Consider the following 17,269-nt stretch of genomic DNA (forward strand, 5'->3'; position numbering starts at 1 on the left):
TCCTTGTAAATGAAAATGTAAATATTTAATATACTTTCAGTTACATCAGTGTTCGTTTTGATGCATGTTTGCAGACAGCTTTATCTGGTGAGACAGATGTTCTATTATTTGTAAAATTTAAGTTAAGCAATGTTACCATTTCATTTAATTCCAGTTTAAGCACAGGTTTTTCCTTTGTATACAAATCTCCATGAGAACATTTAACACATTTCATTATTTAGAAATGTAAACATTTATGTAAAAGTAGGTGGCAAGTTAAAAAGGAATACTTGCCTGAAATCATAAAATATAATCAAGTTCCTTTTAAACAGTTAATTTTTTTTCTATAATTTACTTTCATCGAAAGTATATTATCTTTGTTTACATGCTAGAAGCAATTTAGCAACATAAAATATATTAGCTATAGTATGTTCAAAAGAATGAGAAATGTAAATTCAGAGATGAGACCATCATTTTTTGCAGTTTAAAAAAAATGCTGATCCCGTTGCAACATACACTAATTATCCAGGTTTTACATTTTTGGGCTGAAACCCTGAGGAGCCTGCTGGTGACTGTTTAGCACAGAGCAGAGTTCAGTGTGTGTGCGCTTCCAGAGTTAAAAGCTAAAGCAGACTGAGAAACAAACAAAAAACCAACATCTTTGAATTTTTGAGTTTTTACTTGTAATCATAGGCTTTCCCAAATTGTTCGAAGATCTATACCTTAGCTATTTTACCAGAAAAATGATTTATGCTAGTATTGTCACTTTTTAAGAAGTTGGAAAATATCATTTTTTCTTTTTAGAAATTACTAAGCTCTGTTGGTACAGCTGATCCTTCTTCAGTTCCAGAGGCTTCTTCTGGTGTCTGTAGCTCTTGACAGTGGTACTTCACTTTAAGTGGTTTGCCAGGGTACCAGACCAAGTGAATATGACAGGGAATTATTTCCTAGGAAATAAGAGTTATAAAATACCATAATCTGCAAAAACTTATGGTAAAAACAATTCTACATACAATTTTATGTTTTACCTGTGTTGATAATTCATGAAGTAGAACAGTATAATCAAAATCAATTGTATCATCATTAGTTTTCTAGAGGGAGAAAAAAGAGTTAGTGTAATAAATATGATGGTATTTAGTGTAATAACTATACAATACATTCTTGTTTTGAATGGGTGCCTTGTGTCTCCTACTGCCTTTTAGATTTCAGCCTCAGGGTTTTTGGTAGTATTTTGCTTCAAGATATGGAAGTCATGGATCCTCATTTTTGTCTTGTCACTGAGTTATATGAGAGTCTGGTTGAATGTCTATCACTTTTTTGATGGAGACTGAAGTCTGTGGGAATAGGGAGATTTTTTTTTAACAACCTTAATGATCTTGATACTGTATATGCACCTCAAGATGATATATTAGCCCTGATATGACAGGCAATAAGACAAGGGGAGGGGCAACCAGTAATTCTAGAAGGCCTACCATGGGCCGGGTTCTGTGCTAGGCACCTTCCACATGTTCTCATCTAATTCTCCTTTACGATCTATGTATTATAAGCCTGGTTTTACAGGAGAGGTAATATGAGGTTACAGCTAGGAAGTGACAAATGGGAATTCCAACCAGATCTACTGACTCCAACATCCACATTCTTCATATATACCAACATGAAGCTATACCACAGTATTTCTAAAACCAGCGCATTGGATATTTTTCAGTAGGCAGGCAGTTGTCTTCACCTCTTTTATTCACATCGTTTTTATACATTTTACTAGTGACTAAACCAACTCTGTATTTTTTTTTTGACATTTCCTCCCCGCCTCTTTTTTTTTTTTTTTTTTTTTTTTGCAAGAGTGCTTATCTGTTCACTAGTAAAAATGGAAGAAAGAATATTTTTTAAAAATACCTTAATTTGGATTATAATTTTAGTCTTTTCCTACTATAACTGAGTACTCCATTTTTCTAAGAGAAAGAATGAGTTACTTAAAAAACAATTTTTTTCTTTTCTCTTTCCACCTATTCCCCCTGTTCTCTACTTCCTGCTTAGCTCTTTAGAAATGGAATCATAACCTTTACCTTCCCTTTTACCAGACACTCCCTGCATGGCAAGCTTATGTATGTGCTCACTTCAAAGCTCGAGAGCTGGAACTCTCTCCCACCAGGAGAAGGCCTCATGAGACAACAGTCAATTTACAATCTCAGTTAGGCCCACGAGGGAACTCTGTCCAAGTATCTTGAGATAATGGCCATTTTACAATCTAGCTCTGCCCACAATGGCACCAGCTCTACCACCTGGTAGATACGGCACCCAAGAGAGTCACACAGACCCTGCAACTGCACACTCCCTCCCCTGCATGCCATTTATGTCAGCTCCCCCTCTAAAAGCCCTTGTTTTTTGTCCCAAAAGGGAAACAATACCTTAAAGGCAGGAGCCTATACTTCTTCCCCTAAGCTAGCTTTGGAATAAAGTCACCGTCTTTATACCAGACCTCACTCTTGTGAATTGGATTCTGCAAGCAGCAAGTGACTACACTTGCATTTTGGTTACATTACCAGGTTTGTATTAAGACTACTAAAGAATACAAAAAAGCAAATCCCCACCCCCCCAAAAGTAAAGTTTTGTCTCCCATTTGCCTACATTGATGGAGATTTTTACAAGCCATGAAATTTCCAGTAGGTGAGGAAGTCTGGAGGGAAGATACAGGAGAGGGCCTGGATACATCAGAAATCAACTGCATTTTCTATGGTTTTCTTGGCAGTACTCAGTAGGTTTCCCTCCTGTCTCACAGTGTACCCACAAATGTTCAAAGCAAACATCTGAGGCACAAGCTGCAAAGTCAGAGAATTCATGAGAGAAAATTCAGTGTTTCTTTCATAAGGGAACAGTTACTGGAGGTTCCAGTGATCAGTCTGGCATTGTCGCTTTGAAGGTGTGTTTAGCCTTGTTAGACCTTCATTTGGTGGCTGTCTTGACCTTGGAAGGAAATGGTTATCTATCCCAAGATGTCCCACACCAGCTGAATATTTATCTCAGACTTTTGTGCTGTCTGCACTATTTTTTAAGTCTTGACTGTTTACCATGTATTTTTATGATTTAAAAATTGGTTTTAGGCTGGACATGGGGGCTCATGCCTGTAGTCCCAGCACTTTGGGAGGCCAAAATGGGAGGATCACTTGAGCCCAGGAGTTTGAGACCAGCCTGGGCAATATAGTGAGACCTCATCTCTATTAACATAATAATAATAATAATAAATATAAAAATTGGTTTTACTTATACACTTAAAATGTTTTATTGAGAACAATGCCTTATTCTGCTTTTGAAAATGGCATTTCGGAAGGAAATCATGGCAGTCTCCAGTGAGGCAAAAGAGAGGCAGAGCTTAAAACAAATGTTAGGATTCCAGCCCCATTTGACAGACTATTTTGGTAAAAGCACAAGAAGAGTGTTACCCATTTTTAAATACAAAAATGTGAGTCGTGATAATGCTGGTAAAACCCTATATCATTTGACTGAGAACTTCCTCAATAAAGTTATTGAAACATCCCCTTACATTTTTGTTTTTATAGATTCCTTCTCCTTTAGGAGGAACCACCTTTAAACCAAACCAAAAGCACAGCTTCTTAAAAAACTGCATAAGAGGACATTGTACATCCCAGCCTGGCAAAGGATGCCAAGATCAGACTGCCCTCCCCATGTCAAGCTCTGCCAAGAAGTCGTTATTTTTAATATTATTCAGAAATTATCTTTTTGGCTTCAATTCAGATCATCACAAGTGCCAAATCTTGTGGCCCAAATGGATGATGATTTGTTGTTACATTTCCTGGTAACTCAGCACTTAATCTTGTTGCAGACAGACTGGAAGTGTTTTGTTTGTTCCCTTTTACTTGGTCATGACCCAGCCCACCCCCTGCCCCTCCACCCTGCTTCCCCCAAAAGGGAGCAAAGGATCTCTAACAGAACCAGGGTGGTTTTAGTAGGAAAAATTAGGCTTAAGTTAGTAATAGAAGTTATCAAAAGTAGATTTCAGCATAATAGATAGGTAGATAGGATGGTTTCTATATGTAGCTTTGGCTAATGGAGACTTCTATGTAACGTGAAGATGAGCTGACTGATAGTGATGTGCTGCAGGTTAGACAGTTTGGGATGCTTACAAATCTGGTACTGATTGATAAGAGTTAGAGCAATACTCAGCTTGACTTTTCTCAATTCATGTTAAAGGCTAAAGGTATGGGCTTATCCATTTTTTCCCTAGCCAGCAAATATCCCTTGTTCTTGGCACAGTCCTCATAGTATTGGGAATGACATCTATTCTTCAGTTCTAAGGAAAGTGTCGTGCCAGTAAGATGGGTCTTACTTTATATTTGTATTTCAGTCCTTCTTTTTTTTTTTTGCACACTCTTCCCTCAGGCCTTATTCATGTGGGGCTGTGAGTTTATAAGCTTGTACTTCTTTACACATTGATTAAAAGGTGAAATTAGCCCTGAGTATCGAGATAGTAATTCCCACCCAGAAAGTTTTTGGAAAAATTATCATCTTTATACTTGTTTTGAGCTACCTTGGGCCAAGAGCACCTCCAGTCACTTCCTGCCTCCGTGCCATACTGGCTTTCTCAGCCCTAGTGTCCTGTTACTAGTCTCTCAGAATGGTATTTAGACCTTCTGCTCATAGTGTCTTTTAAAAAATCATTGCTTGTTGCTTGTGTTGCTTCTTTTGGTGAAGGGTCACAGGAGACTTTAGTGGCCACTCATTGGCAGAATTTGAAAATCTTTGTGCATATGTACATACTTTTCTTTAAGAGAACTCTAAGCTGAAATGCATATCAACCTTGAAACCAAATATCCTAATTGCTCCAGGGATTTAAATTTGTGTTAGTTTCACTTCAATCCTTTGTGAGTCCTCATTTAATAGGCCCTAAGAGAGAAATGATTTGCCTTGGGTGACCCAGCAAGTCAGCTGCATGTTCAACTATTATTTATCTAACACCCAGACATCACAGGGGGGAAAAAAGAAAATCTCAAACTCTAACTCAATGAGCATTCTCCCTCTGCATTTCTGTTTTTGTTTGTTTTGTTTTGTTTTTGAGACAGAATCTTGCTCTGTCACCCAGGCTGGAGTGTACTGGCACAATCTCAGCTCACTGCAATCCCTGCCTCCCGGGTTCAAGCAATTCTCTTGCCTCAGCCTCCCAAGTAGCTGGGACTACAGGCGCCCACCACCACACCCGGCTAATTTTTTGTATTTTTAGTAGAGACAGGGTTTCACCGTGTTAGCCAGGGTGGTCTCCATCTCCTGACCTCATGATCTGCCTGCCTCGGCCTCCCACAGTGCTGGGATTACAGGCGTGAGCCACTGCACCCAGCCTGCATTTCTGCTTTTTAACTGTCTAGTTACACATGTGTCCTCCCTTTCCTACTTGCAATTTGGTTAAGGCATATTAGTGGACAGATGATGGACATGAAAGACTGGTTAGAATGGGAGAGAAATACACCTGCTATTTTTTGTACCCTAGTATGTCCTAGTGGTAAAAATGTGTCATATGCAACTGCAAAAGAAAGGGAAACATGTTCGTTATCTCAATGTGTTGCTCTATTCCTATTGTTTTCCTCTCACATTTACTACAATTAGTTCTGTATTATCTTGACACTATTTTCTATGCTTAAAACAACCTCTTCCCCCTAACTTTAAAATCAGGTACAGTAAAAGCCTCTTGTTGAGGGTGTGGTTATCTTGGTAGATAAGAGTGTGTCAGAAATAGATAGAAACTTATGTAGCAAAAGATAGAAACTTATCTAGCAAAAGAACTGGTACCATATCTTGACTTGTTATGTGGCAACAATCAATTAGATGGTAATTTCTATTTAAAAGCGTTCTATATGGGAAAAGACATGTTCATTTTGATAAGTAAAGACAAAATCTAGGTTTCTAGTTGATGTGTGTTGTACATGTGGTCTTTGGAAAGCAAACCAAACTTTATTATTGGCATTAAAAATGATGACTTAATGCTGAGTAAATCCTGTACTCAGAAGATACTCACTGATGATCCATCCATGGGTGAACCTATGAACAAAACAAATTTTTTAAATTGGTGCTTATGATTAGTTCAGCTTGCCTCTCTGATACTCCCAACACCTTCGCTCTTGTCCTGCTCTCAGCTGATTACTTTGCCTCCTTTTTCACTGAGAAGACAGAAGCAGTTAGAATAGAGCTTCCACAAGATCCCACTTTGATATCTGCCCTCCTAGACTGGGCCACTGTTTCCTGCTTTCCCTCTAGGTGAACTCTCCGTGTTTCTAATATCATCTGGATTAATCACATCCTCTCTTGCCTACTCAAAGATAGTAACTCTAACTTTTCCCTCTCTTTCATGCAATTCCTACTTTGCCTCTCTCTGCCGGACTTTTCCTCATCAACATATAAACATGCTGTTACGTCTCCCAACCAAAAAAAATACAAAGAAAAAACCCTTTCAGCCCTATGCCCACCCATTGTCCAGCTATAGTCCTCTTCCTTCCTTTTACTCTCCTTTATTATAGCTAAATTTCTTGAAAGGATGGAATGTCCACTTCCTCTCCTCTCCTCCCATCCTTTCCTGAACCTACCCCAATCAGGCTTTTGTCCCCACTGTGCCAGTGAGAGGGCTTTTGATAAGCTCTCCATTTGTTGACTTCCAGTTGCTCAGTGAAATGGGCAGTTCTCAGGCCTCATCTTACTTGAGTCTCCAGCAGCATTTAATACTACCAGCCAGTCTTCATCCTTGAAATACTTTTTTTCCCCATATCTCCAACTGCTTAAGTCAGAAGTGTTCCATGATCCAATCCTTTACATAACTTACCTTCTTTGTCTACACTCATTACCTGTGATCTCATCCAGTCTTGTGGCTTTAAATACTATATGGTGACAACTACAGCTGAGACCTCTCCTGTGACCTTTAGACTCTTCTGTCCAGATGATTATACAGATTCTCTGGTTATAGAATTTAGAATGCCCCAAATCAAGATAATTCTCCCTCAATTCTGTTCCTGCTATAAGCTTCCTCAATCGGTAAATGAAAACTCTGTCCTCCCAGTCAATTATGCCAAAATCCTAAAAATCATCCTTAATTCCTCTCATTTCTGATATCCATATCCAACCCATGAGCAAATACTGTCAATCTGCCAGAATCCAAACATCTCTCTAGCCCCATTGCTACCACCCTGGTCCAAGCCAGCGCCAGGCCTTGCCTAGAATATTGCAATACTTTTTTCTTTTTTTTTTGAGACAGAGTCTTGCTCTATAGCCCAGGCTGGAGTGCAATGGTGCGATCTCGGCTCACTGCAACCTCCGCCTCCCTGGTTTAAGTGATTATCCTGCCTCAGCCTCCTGAGTAGCTGGGATTACAGGCACCCGCCACCAAGCCCGGCTCATTCTTCTATTTTGAGTAGAGATGGGGTTTCACCGTGTTGGCCAGGCTGGTCTTGAACTCCTGACCTCAAATAATCCGCCCGCCTTGGCCTCCCAAAGTGTTGGGATTCCAGGTGTGAGCCACTGCACCTGTCCGAATATTGCAATACTTCACTGGTTTTTCTGTTCCTTTATCTCCCTGTTGTCTGTTCTTAACATAGCAGCCATAATGATCCTATTGTAAGTCAGATCATGTCACTCCTCTGGTAAAAACCCTCTAATGGGTAAAAGAGTGAAAGACAAGACTCTTTGAATGGTCTGCAAAGTCTTCCATGAACTGATGCTGTCCACTTGCCCCCCTCCATTTGATCTGTCTCTTGGCATGCTCCCCTCATCACTCAGTTCCAGCCACACCAGCCTCACTGCTATTTCTCCTGCTCTCAGCTAATGACTTTGCCTCCTGTTTCACTGAGAAGACAAAGCAGTTAGAATACAACTTCCACAAACTCCCACCCTGATATCCGTCTGTCCTTTTACCAGTATCTGCACCGCTGTTTCCCTCCAGGTGAACCCTCTGTGTTCCTGAGATCATCTGGATTGATCATATCCTTTCCTGCTTACTCAAAGACGTGAATCTTGCAGCCTCAGCTCCTTCCGTCTGACATTCTCTTTCCTTACGGGAGCAGGGCTCAGCTCACCCTCACTTCCCTTTGGCCTCTACTCCAAAGTCACCTCTGCTCAAATTAGCCTTACTTCAGACTAAGTAGTAATTCTGTCAATACCCTGCATTCCCTGTTTCCTACCTCATTTTTTGGGTTTTCTTAGAGACAGCATCTCACTCTGTTGCCCAGGATGGAGTACAGTAGCGCAATCATAGCTTATTGCAACCTCCAACTCCTGGATCAAGCAATTCTCCCAACTCTGTGTCCCGAGTAGCTGGGACTACAGGCATGTGCCACTACATCTGGCTAATTTTTATTTTCTTTGCAGAGATGAGGCCTTGCTGTGCTGCCCAGGCTGGTCTCAAACTCCTGACCTCAAATGATCCTTCCACCTTGGCTACTTAATTTTTTTTTCATAGCATTTACCATCCTATGATACATATTTATTTATTAGTTCACTGGCTCTTCTCTCACTAGAATTAATCTCAATGAGGGCAGCAACGTTGTGTCTTTGTTTGCAACTGTATCCCCAGCCCCTGAAACAATACTTGGCCCATTGCATGAACTCAAATATTTATTGAAATAAATGTGATTAAAACTCCTGATATGAAATTAGAAGTTCACATGAATTCAGTCTAAGGAGACTGCATTGATTGTAACTCTTGCGGCATAAGTTAATTTTCAGGTTTTTCTTACCCACTGCCTCACACTAGTGAGCTGTGCCAAGTAGTAGTGTGAAACCTGTGTTGTCATCTCCCACATCACGTAAGAGCTTCCAAGGAAAGCCAAATCCCAGATGGGTCTCAGATAGGGGTCAATATGTCCATGATTATCTGAAAGAGACAAAAAAAGCACATTTGTATTAATGCATTTTTAAGACAAAATCTCAGAAATTACAGAAATGAAATAGGGTTTAAACTTAGTCATAGCAGTCATCTCTCTCACAGCAAGACCTTGAGCCAGATATGTGATTTGTTTGTATCTGTTTCTATGTTAGTATGTAGATTTATATTCTTCAACTTGCCAAACTGAGTAAATCTATTATAAATCAATGGCCATTTGCTGTACTGTATACATGCAAAAATAAGAGCTACGAAGCCTACATTCTATCAAGCCTATGTCCACAAAGTATCTTGGACCCATCATGTCTTCTCCAAACCCACTGCTACCACCCTTCAGGCCTGGGCTGCTTCTCCCTGAGACCACGGCCACAGTCTGCTACCAAATCTCTCAGATTTCAGTCTTCTCCTTCCAACTGTCTCGCACCTAGCAGCTAAAGTGACTTTTGCATACTCATTACTGAATACTCAAAGATGACATTCAATTTAACTTAAGTCTTGTTAGTTAAGAAGCTTTTTTTTTTTAAGAGATAGGGTCTTGCTCTGTTACGCAGGCTAGAATGCAGTGCCACAATTACACTTCACAGTAGCCTTGAATTCCTGGGCTCAAGCGATCCTCCTGCCATGGCCTCCCAAAGTGTTGAGATTACAGGTGAGGGCCACTGTGCTGGCCAAGAAGCATTTTTAGTTAGGTTGAAAAATCTATCACTGATATTCACTGATACAAACCTTACCTTCTGATTTAGGTCTACAGTGAATGTGATGGTGGTCTTTGCTTCCTAGTCTACCAAAATATCTTTGTGCTTCTCTGGTCATTCGCTTTAAAGCTAATCAATGTGTTGGCAGCAACTCTGTCACTCTTGTTTAACACGTGAAGAAATCAGGTGGATTTTTTCTGTGGCATTGTTTTCGGACCTAAAATCTTTCAAATTTGGCAAACATCTTTATTAAAACTTACACAATATTAGACACCGTGAGAGGTTAGGGATACAGTGACTAATAAATTACTGTTTGTGACTTTTAGGAGCTCAAATTTTATGAGATGACTATTCATGAACCATCGTTTTACGCAGTTTTGCAGGGATACTATATTAAGGCCTAATAATAGCACAATACATGAGGAATACTAACAAGCTTATTAGGAAACTAATCCTTCTGGGTAAAGTAATCCTTAGCATAAATTATCTTCTGTATTGGTAGAACTTGGCTGGTTTGTACTCAGAGGTAATTCAAACAGCATTCATTGATTTCTTGGGATCTGTGAAGGATACCAAGATGGGTCCCCACCCTCCACGTGTTGACATGGTGGGGTTATAGTTGATACATTCCTTAAGAGAGGGAGGATCAGAAAGCTGAGGGACAGCAGGGAAGGGACAGGTTTCTTTGGGCTGGAGAGGGTTGGGGGAAACTTCACAGAGATGAGATTTTGGCTGGGCCTTGAATTGCTGTCATGTGTGTGGGGTCTGAGTGAGAAAGCAAGCATGTGAAGGTAGGAAGGCACCAGGCAGGGGCAGCCTCAGTGGCTGGTCTTGATAGAATATACAGTATACTGGCAGGAGATTTTGAAAGGCCTTGTTTGCAGAGATGCCAGAGTGGGTATGAACTGCAGTTGAGTAGTAAGTGTGGAAGATGACTTTGACTGCCGGGTGCGGTGGTTTCAGGGAGAAGCCCAGGCATGAAGGATGGTGACAGTGGATTTGGAGATGACAAGATTAGTCCAAAATACTTTGTGAATGCAGGCTTGATAGGAAATGGCAAGTTATTAAATGTTAGGAGATTAGTTGATAATGACCAAAATTTCTGGATAACTCTAGGAGAATAGTAATACCATTAAATAAATGTAGGACAGAAAGTGGGAACATTTTGGGTGAAAACAAGTTGAGTTTGTTATTAGGTGTATTAAATACAGTGTCAAGAAAGTCATGAAGGTGGATGATGTAAAGTGCTACAGATAGGCCGGGCATGGTGGCTCACGCCTGTAATCCCAGCACTTTGGGAGGCTGAGGTGGGTGGATCACCTGAGGTCAGGAGTTGGAGACCAGCCTCGTGAACAACAACATGGTGAAGCCCCAACTCTATTAAAAATATAAAAATTAGCTGGGCATGGTGGCACACACCTGTAATCTCAGATACTTGGGAGGCTGAAGCAGGAGAATTGCTTGAACCCAGGAGACAGGGGTTGCAGTGAACCAAGATTGCGCCACCACACACTGGACAGAGGGAGACTCTGTCTCAAAAAAAAAAAAAAAAAAAAAAAAAAAAAAAAAAAAAAAAAAGTTCTACAGATAAATCAAGAAGGATAAGAAGCAAGATCTGGTGGTTAGGCTTTTTGGTGATCTGGGTGGTCCCTTTATGTACATAGGGTAGAAGCCAAATAGGAAGAGTTTGAGGATGTGGCAATGTGTATAGAATCTACTTTTGACAAGTGGACAGAATAAAGAAAAAGAGGGGGTGATGGGTCAATGAAGAAACTGGTCAACAGAACTCTGATCTTGACGATCTTTATAGGACAAGAGAAGGAACTGGTTGATGAAGGTTCTAAAGGTGGGAAGGATACTGATGGGGCAAAATTATGAAAGAACCAGATAAACTAGAACCAAGGGTATAAATAAAAGGAGTCTTAGAATTAAAGAGAGGGTTGGGGAAGATGTAGCAACTTTGTGAGGCGGGAAGAAATGACAGAATCAAATGTCTCAATCTCAGTAAAGCAGGAGGCAAGACTGTCTCTTGAAAGTGCATGAGGCTGGGGTATGGGCCTTGACAAAATGGAAAAGCTTCAACACAGCTGTCTTGTGGAGTGCAGTAAGATGTTACAAATAAATAGCAGCATTGAGGGCTCAGCACTTGGAGAAATCTTTTAGGAGAAAATACCTGTTGAGAATAAAGCAAAAGGTATTTGTTGCCCTTCATTGTCATCATATCACCCTTACGTGACATGTAAGTTTTTTGGTTCCATAATGCTTTCCTGTTAATATCGAAGTGCCTTCAAACTTGGAACTAAAGACTTTTCAGTACTCTTCACTGGCTTTTCTGTGTAATTTATTTAACCTGGTAATGTCATTTTTGCCTGTCACCATATGATAAGTAATCAGTAGGGAGCTGTGACTATTTTTACAGATGTTATTGTAGAAAGTGTGTTTCGGACTTCTACTTCCTGACAAGAATATCAGCATTTCACGAATGAATTTGTTTTTCCTCACTGCTATGAGGAGCTGAACCATTAGAACTTCAGAACATTATGTAATACAAGACTCTGAATTCAACATCTTGGATATAAACTCTTTTGCTTATTTTGCTGTTAAGAGGTTTCCCATCATTCCTGTCTTCATTGACTGAAAACTTCCTTGATCCAACTCATCATCACATGTTCTATCTTATGGTGCTGCTGTGAGTTCAGATTTGTGAAATCAAAACCCATGACCCTAGAAGATAAATAAATTATACTAAATACTGTTAATAGTGAGAACATCTGAAAGGATAAGTGCTGGCAACACTGCTGTAGAATCACTTCGACAGACACAACTTCAGCTGGTTATTCCTAGGTCTTCAGTCTTGCACTCTGTATGTAGTATACTTGGATTCATCACTAGGAAGTTTGCAAATTCATTAGAAGTGAAACTTTTACTCATAAAAAGCAGACAACTCAAGGGGGGAAAAATGTGGAGCAAGGATATTCCAAAATGGATTAGATCTTCTCACTTATCCATTGTACTACAACAGTCCAATGCCTTGGATTGATTAAATACTGAATAGGAATCTGCTGAGATTTTTTTTTTTTTTAAATTTGAGACAGAGTCTCACTCTGTTGCCCAGGCTGGAGTGCAGTGGTGCAATCTCAGCTCACTGCAACCTCCGCCTCCTGGGTTCAAGCGAGTCTTCTGCCTCAGCCTCCCAAGTAGCTGGGACTACAGGTGCCCGCCACCATGCCTGGCTAATTTTTTGTGTTCTTAGTAGAGACAGGGTTTCACCGTGTTAGCCAGGATAGTCTCAATCTCCTGACCTCGTGATCCACCCGCCTCAGCCTCCCAAAGTGCTGGGATTACAGGCGTGAGCCACCACGCCCGGCCCCCCTGAGATTTGAACTTGGGAAAATTTACCTTATCTAAAACCAAACCTTTTTGGTTTTAAGTAATTTTACATACACAGACAAGCTATAGATAGCACCATTAAATGTCTCTGCCAAATTTACTATGACAGCAAAACTTACAAGTTTTTTGATGAAAAGTTGCCCTCTATTAAAAAGTTTTTTGAAGTTTCACAGTAGCTACATTAAGTTAGATTATTATAGAATGGCCCCTATGGATATACAGGACTTATTAACTAAACATAATTCAGTTAACCTGCGCTGTTAAAGAGTGTCTAAAATCTCATGATCCTGTGGCAAATATTCAAAGAAAAGATCCAATACAATTTCTAAAATTTGTGTATGAAGGAGTATAGATAAGCCCTATTTTCCCAACTAAAGGAAAACAATCCCTAAATAAGTATAGATTTATAAGTATCAGTCATCAGCTCATTTATTTCAAGCAATACTAAATATAAACAAATTCTGCTACAACGTGAGATTTTAATTGCTCCCCTTGATTCCTAAGCACAGGATTTGATCCGAGTTGTCAGATAACTATCATGTGAGAATCATTCAGAGTTCAGAATTTTAGAAATGCAAGAAGCAGTATTCCACTTGGAAGTTTTTAAGGACATTTCATCTCAGTAAATCGATGGGGAGCAGAGACATTCAGGAATGGAGACTGCAGAGCCTCCAGTGTTGACATGGGTTTGCCACAGAATCTGGGCAAATGAGTGAACTGTGGGAGAGGGTGGGGTGATGAATGCTGCTGCGGTCAGACATCAAGCTTAATACCCAAGAGCAAGGCCAGAGATGACTTCCGTGGTTTTGAAAATTGGATTTGCCAGTAAATGTGCTGAGTCTCAACTGCTGCCCACACATTCTGGTGAGGGCAGGAACAAATGAGCTCTGCTTCAGTTCAGCTGAGTCACTTCAGAGGGCAGGGCTCCTTTGTTAGAGACAGCACCACTGCCCGTTAACTACTGACCTGAAATGAGATAAACGTGACTCCCCTGCAGCATCCCAGAGAGCGCTCACCCGGCCCTAGGGCACAAGGCTGTGATGAGCAGAGTGGAGGCTCTGGAGGCTGTCGTCTAAAGTTTCCAAAGCCACTGCCAAGAACAGAGATGTCATCTCAGCTCCTGGACTCAACCCAGAGAACAGCACCCCTATATGCATATCCTATTTCAAAATCCTGTACCTCTTACCTGGGGGTTCAGTTCTTACTGTACCCCTCATTCTGGGATGGAAAATGAGGAGGTTTTTTTTTTTTTTTGGAGGTGGAGTTTTGCTCTTGTTGCCCAGGCTGGAGTGCAGTGGCACAGTCTCAGCTCCCTGCAACCTCCACCTCCTGGGTTCAAGGGATTCTCCTGCCTCAGCCTCCTGAGTTGCTGGGATTACAGCTGTGGGCCACCACGCCTGGCTAATTTTTGTATTTTTAGTAGAGTCGGGGTTTCACCATGTTGGTCAAGCTGGCCTCGAACTCCTGACCTCGTGATCTGCCTGCCTTGGCCTCCCAGAGTGCTGGGATTACAGGTGTGAGCCACCATGCCTGACTCAAAAATGAGGAGATTAAAGGGATACATACTGTTGGTGGAGTTACTGCATTGGACTAGAGATGAAGAACAGAAAGATGATACCTCTGAGTTTTGTTTAAATTATGAGGGATACCACAATCTTCAGTTGAATGAAAGTGCCACTTTAGGGATAAAAACTTAAATGATCTATTAAAGATTTAGTTATTACATACATTCCTGAATATAGAAATTCCAAATGCCGATTCATACCAGGTATGCTGACTATCTCCAAGGGGTTTTTCAGTTGCTTCATTTGCTTGTAAAGCAGGTAATCCTCCTGTTGTCTTTTCTTTTTCTCGATGAGCCGTGTACAAGTTACATTGATGGCTGGTCTGGGTTTCTGATTCTTGAAAACCACTCGAGCAGAACATTTCCCCAAACGTCCCTCACCTTCCTGAAGTAAAGACTTTGGAATTAAACAGGATAGTTTCTTATCACCTCCCACTCACCCCAATACACACAAGCACACACAAGATTGAGAAGAGTTCATTGTACAAAGCGGGCAGGCTCTGGCATCAATAGATGGTAGTGAGTTTTACTTTATAGAAAGTGGTTTTTGTACTCACAGCTGAATACAACAGTCCTTCTCTTTGCTATCATTTAAACTCTTGTCTTCTGATTGTGACTTTATCAAATGATGCGGGGCATATTTCCAAAGAAATATCATCGACATCCATTGAGTGCTGCTTGGCTGAAACCTCTAGGGTAGTGGCCACTTTACTGTCTAATGTGGACCAACATAATGCTTAGGTGGACCTCAAAGTTACTAACGATCTAGATGAAGCTGGCTCCTATTTACAAAAATAACAACAACGTCTTCGTGCTGCCTTATGAATTAGGTCCTCTTATTCCACTTTGGAAGATTAAGATACTGAAGTTTCAGAAGGAACCTACTCCATGTCTCACAGCTAATAAGCCAGGGCTTTACCTCACCTCTGTCTAACACTGAAACCCAGGCTCTCTGTACTAACTTCATCTCTCAATGCCAAGATCTAATCCAGAAGAAATGGGGGCACCGATCATCCACATGGGATTCATTCAACTACCTGAGTAATGTTTATTTGCACTCATGTTTTTTTTTTTTTTTTTTTTTTGAGATGGAGTCCCACCTGGATGGGAGTGCAATGGCGCGATCTCGGCTTACTGCAACCTCTGCCTCCTGGGTTCACGTGATTCTGCCTCAGCCTCCTGAGTAGCTGGGATTACAGGTGCCCACCACCATGCCCGGCTAATCGTTTGTATTTTTAATAGAGACGGGGTTTCACTATGTTGGCCAGACTGGTCTCGAACTCCTGTCCTTGTGATCCTCCCCGCTTGGCCTCCCAAAGTGCTGGGATTACAGGCATGAGCCACTGCCCCCAGCCTTGCATTCATGTTTAAATGTAGATGTTCTGGATATTCTGGGCTCTCCCTCACTTATTTTACAATCCAGAAACATCTGGAGCTTCAACTAGACATCAGATGTATGACTCATTTCTCGCATAGTGGTTCTTCCCCCTTTTAAGGAATTCCCCAGTTTCCTCAATCAGATAATAAAAGCCAGGGAACCTATTCCCTGAAAAAAGCACATATCAACACTGTGCCTAGAATTTGAGGAAGTTCATGGGCCACTAGTCTTGGCCCTCCTCAAATCCAACTCTCGTTGGCTGGTTGTGTAGTTGAGGCAATAATCTTCTTTTTACTTTTGTGATTGTTTAAACTGGGTGAAGTCCCAGTGAAAACAACCACCAAAAAGAAAAAGAAAAAAGTCCATGAGGAAACAAATTGTAATGAAAATTCTATCTGCACTTGAGCCCAGAAGTCAAGGTTGCCGTGAGCCATGATCGTGCCACTTCACTCCAGCCGGGGAGACCGAGCAAGACCCTGTCTCAAAAAGAATAAATAAAAATTAAAAATTAAAAAATTGGATCTGCTTAATAAGCGTATTTCTAAAACTACTTCAAAAAACTGAGAAACACTTTCCAGTGGGCAACTTTTCCTCCTGCGAGTGCTGGTTTTGAGTGAGAGGGAATTTCAGCACTGCTTTAAGATGTTAATTATTGGTGCAACATAGGAAAACAGTGAAGGAAGCATTCAGGAAGGGGCAGAAGGAGGCTAGTACATGGCCTCCTCTGTTGTCGAAGCCATTTCCAGAGAAGAGAAAAGGAACCAGGTACTGCCCCCTTTCATTTTCCTTTCCATTTCCCTCTCAAAACATCTCCATGGAATCAAAGCCGTTGCCGGAGGATAAAAGAGCTGCCCTTCACCCCCTGAAATGAAACGTTTCAATTAGCTGGCTGTGCTCTTAATGCATCTATAGGATCAAATCCAGGGAAGCATATTGTTGGTGAAAATAATCTAGTAATTGTATTCTCTCTAGCGTTAACACTTTCAGTTTGCAACACTAACAATCAAAGACATCTTTCGTATGCTTTAAGGAAATTTTAATTCGTAGGTTAATAAAGTCAGAACATACTGCTGTCATGTTGGAACTTGGGTACTGGTGAGCATTCTTCCAGAAGCATGGGGTTGGGGAGTCATGCCTTCACTCCCGAAACTCTGCCACCCTGGAACACTTTAATCCTGGATGCTGCCTGCTCCAGGCTGCTTCTCAGCACAAGACAAAGAGCCATTTGGGCTGGTCTCCTCTCCGCCCATGCTCTGATTGCCGCCTTTCAGCTTGACCCAGCACAAGGAAACTCATCTGGCTCTAATTTATGAGTTTTCTCTTTACTGTCTTCTGAAAACAGGGAAAAGGAAACTTGGCAAAGCATGGTCTGCTTGGCCAAAGCTGTAGTG

The 17,269-nt window shown here is 41.0% G+C and overlaps 1 protein-coding gene across 4 annotated transcripts in view; it reads right to left on the reverse strand.

Moving 5' to 3' along the window:
• RARRES1 (retinoic acid receptor responder 1) overlaps positions 1–17,269 on the reverse strand; it is a 36,731-nt gene continuing 19,462 nt past the window's right edge. Inside the window, exons 3-7 of one of the 4 annotated variants that reach the window (XM_074031319.1) lie at positions 14,702–14,885; positions 8,706–8,842; positions 6,002–6,024; positions 1,008–1,070; positions 1–926 (exon numbers count right to left, since the gene is read on the reverse strand). In XM_074031319.1, the coding sequence (XP_073887420.1) occupies positions 920–926; positions 1,008–1,070; positions 6,002–6,024; positions 8,706–8,842; positions 14,702–14,885 (414 nt within the window). In that variant the 3' untranslated portion in view covers positions 1–919. Of the gene's footprint in view, positions 927–1,007; positions 1,071–6,001; positions 6,025–8,705; positions 8,843–14,701; positions 14,898–17,269 lie in introns of all 4 variants that reach the window. The other 3 variants (XM_045386713.3, XM_005546230.5, XM_045386712.3) reach the window with 3 other exon arrangements.

The sequence above is a fragment of the Macaca fascicularis genome, chromosome 2 (genome assembly GCF_037993035.2).
Source record: "Macaca fascicularis isolate 582-1 chromosome 2, T2T-MFA8v1.1".
NCBI lineage: Eukaryota > Metazoa > Chordata > Mammalia > Primates > Cercopithecidae > Macaca > Macaca fascicularis.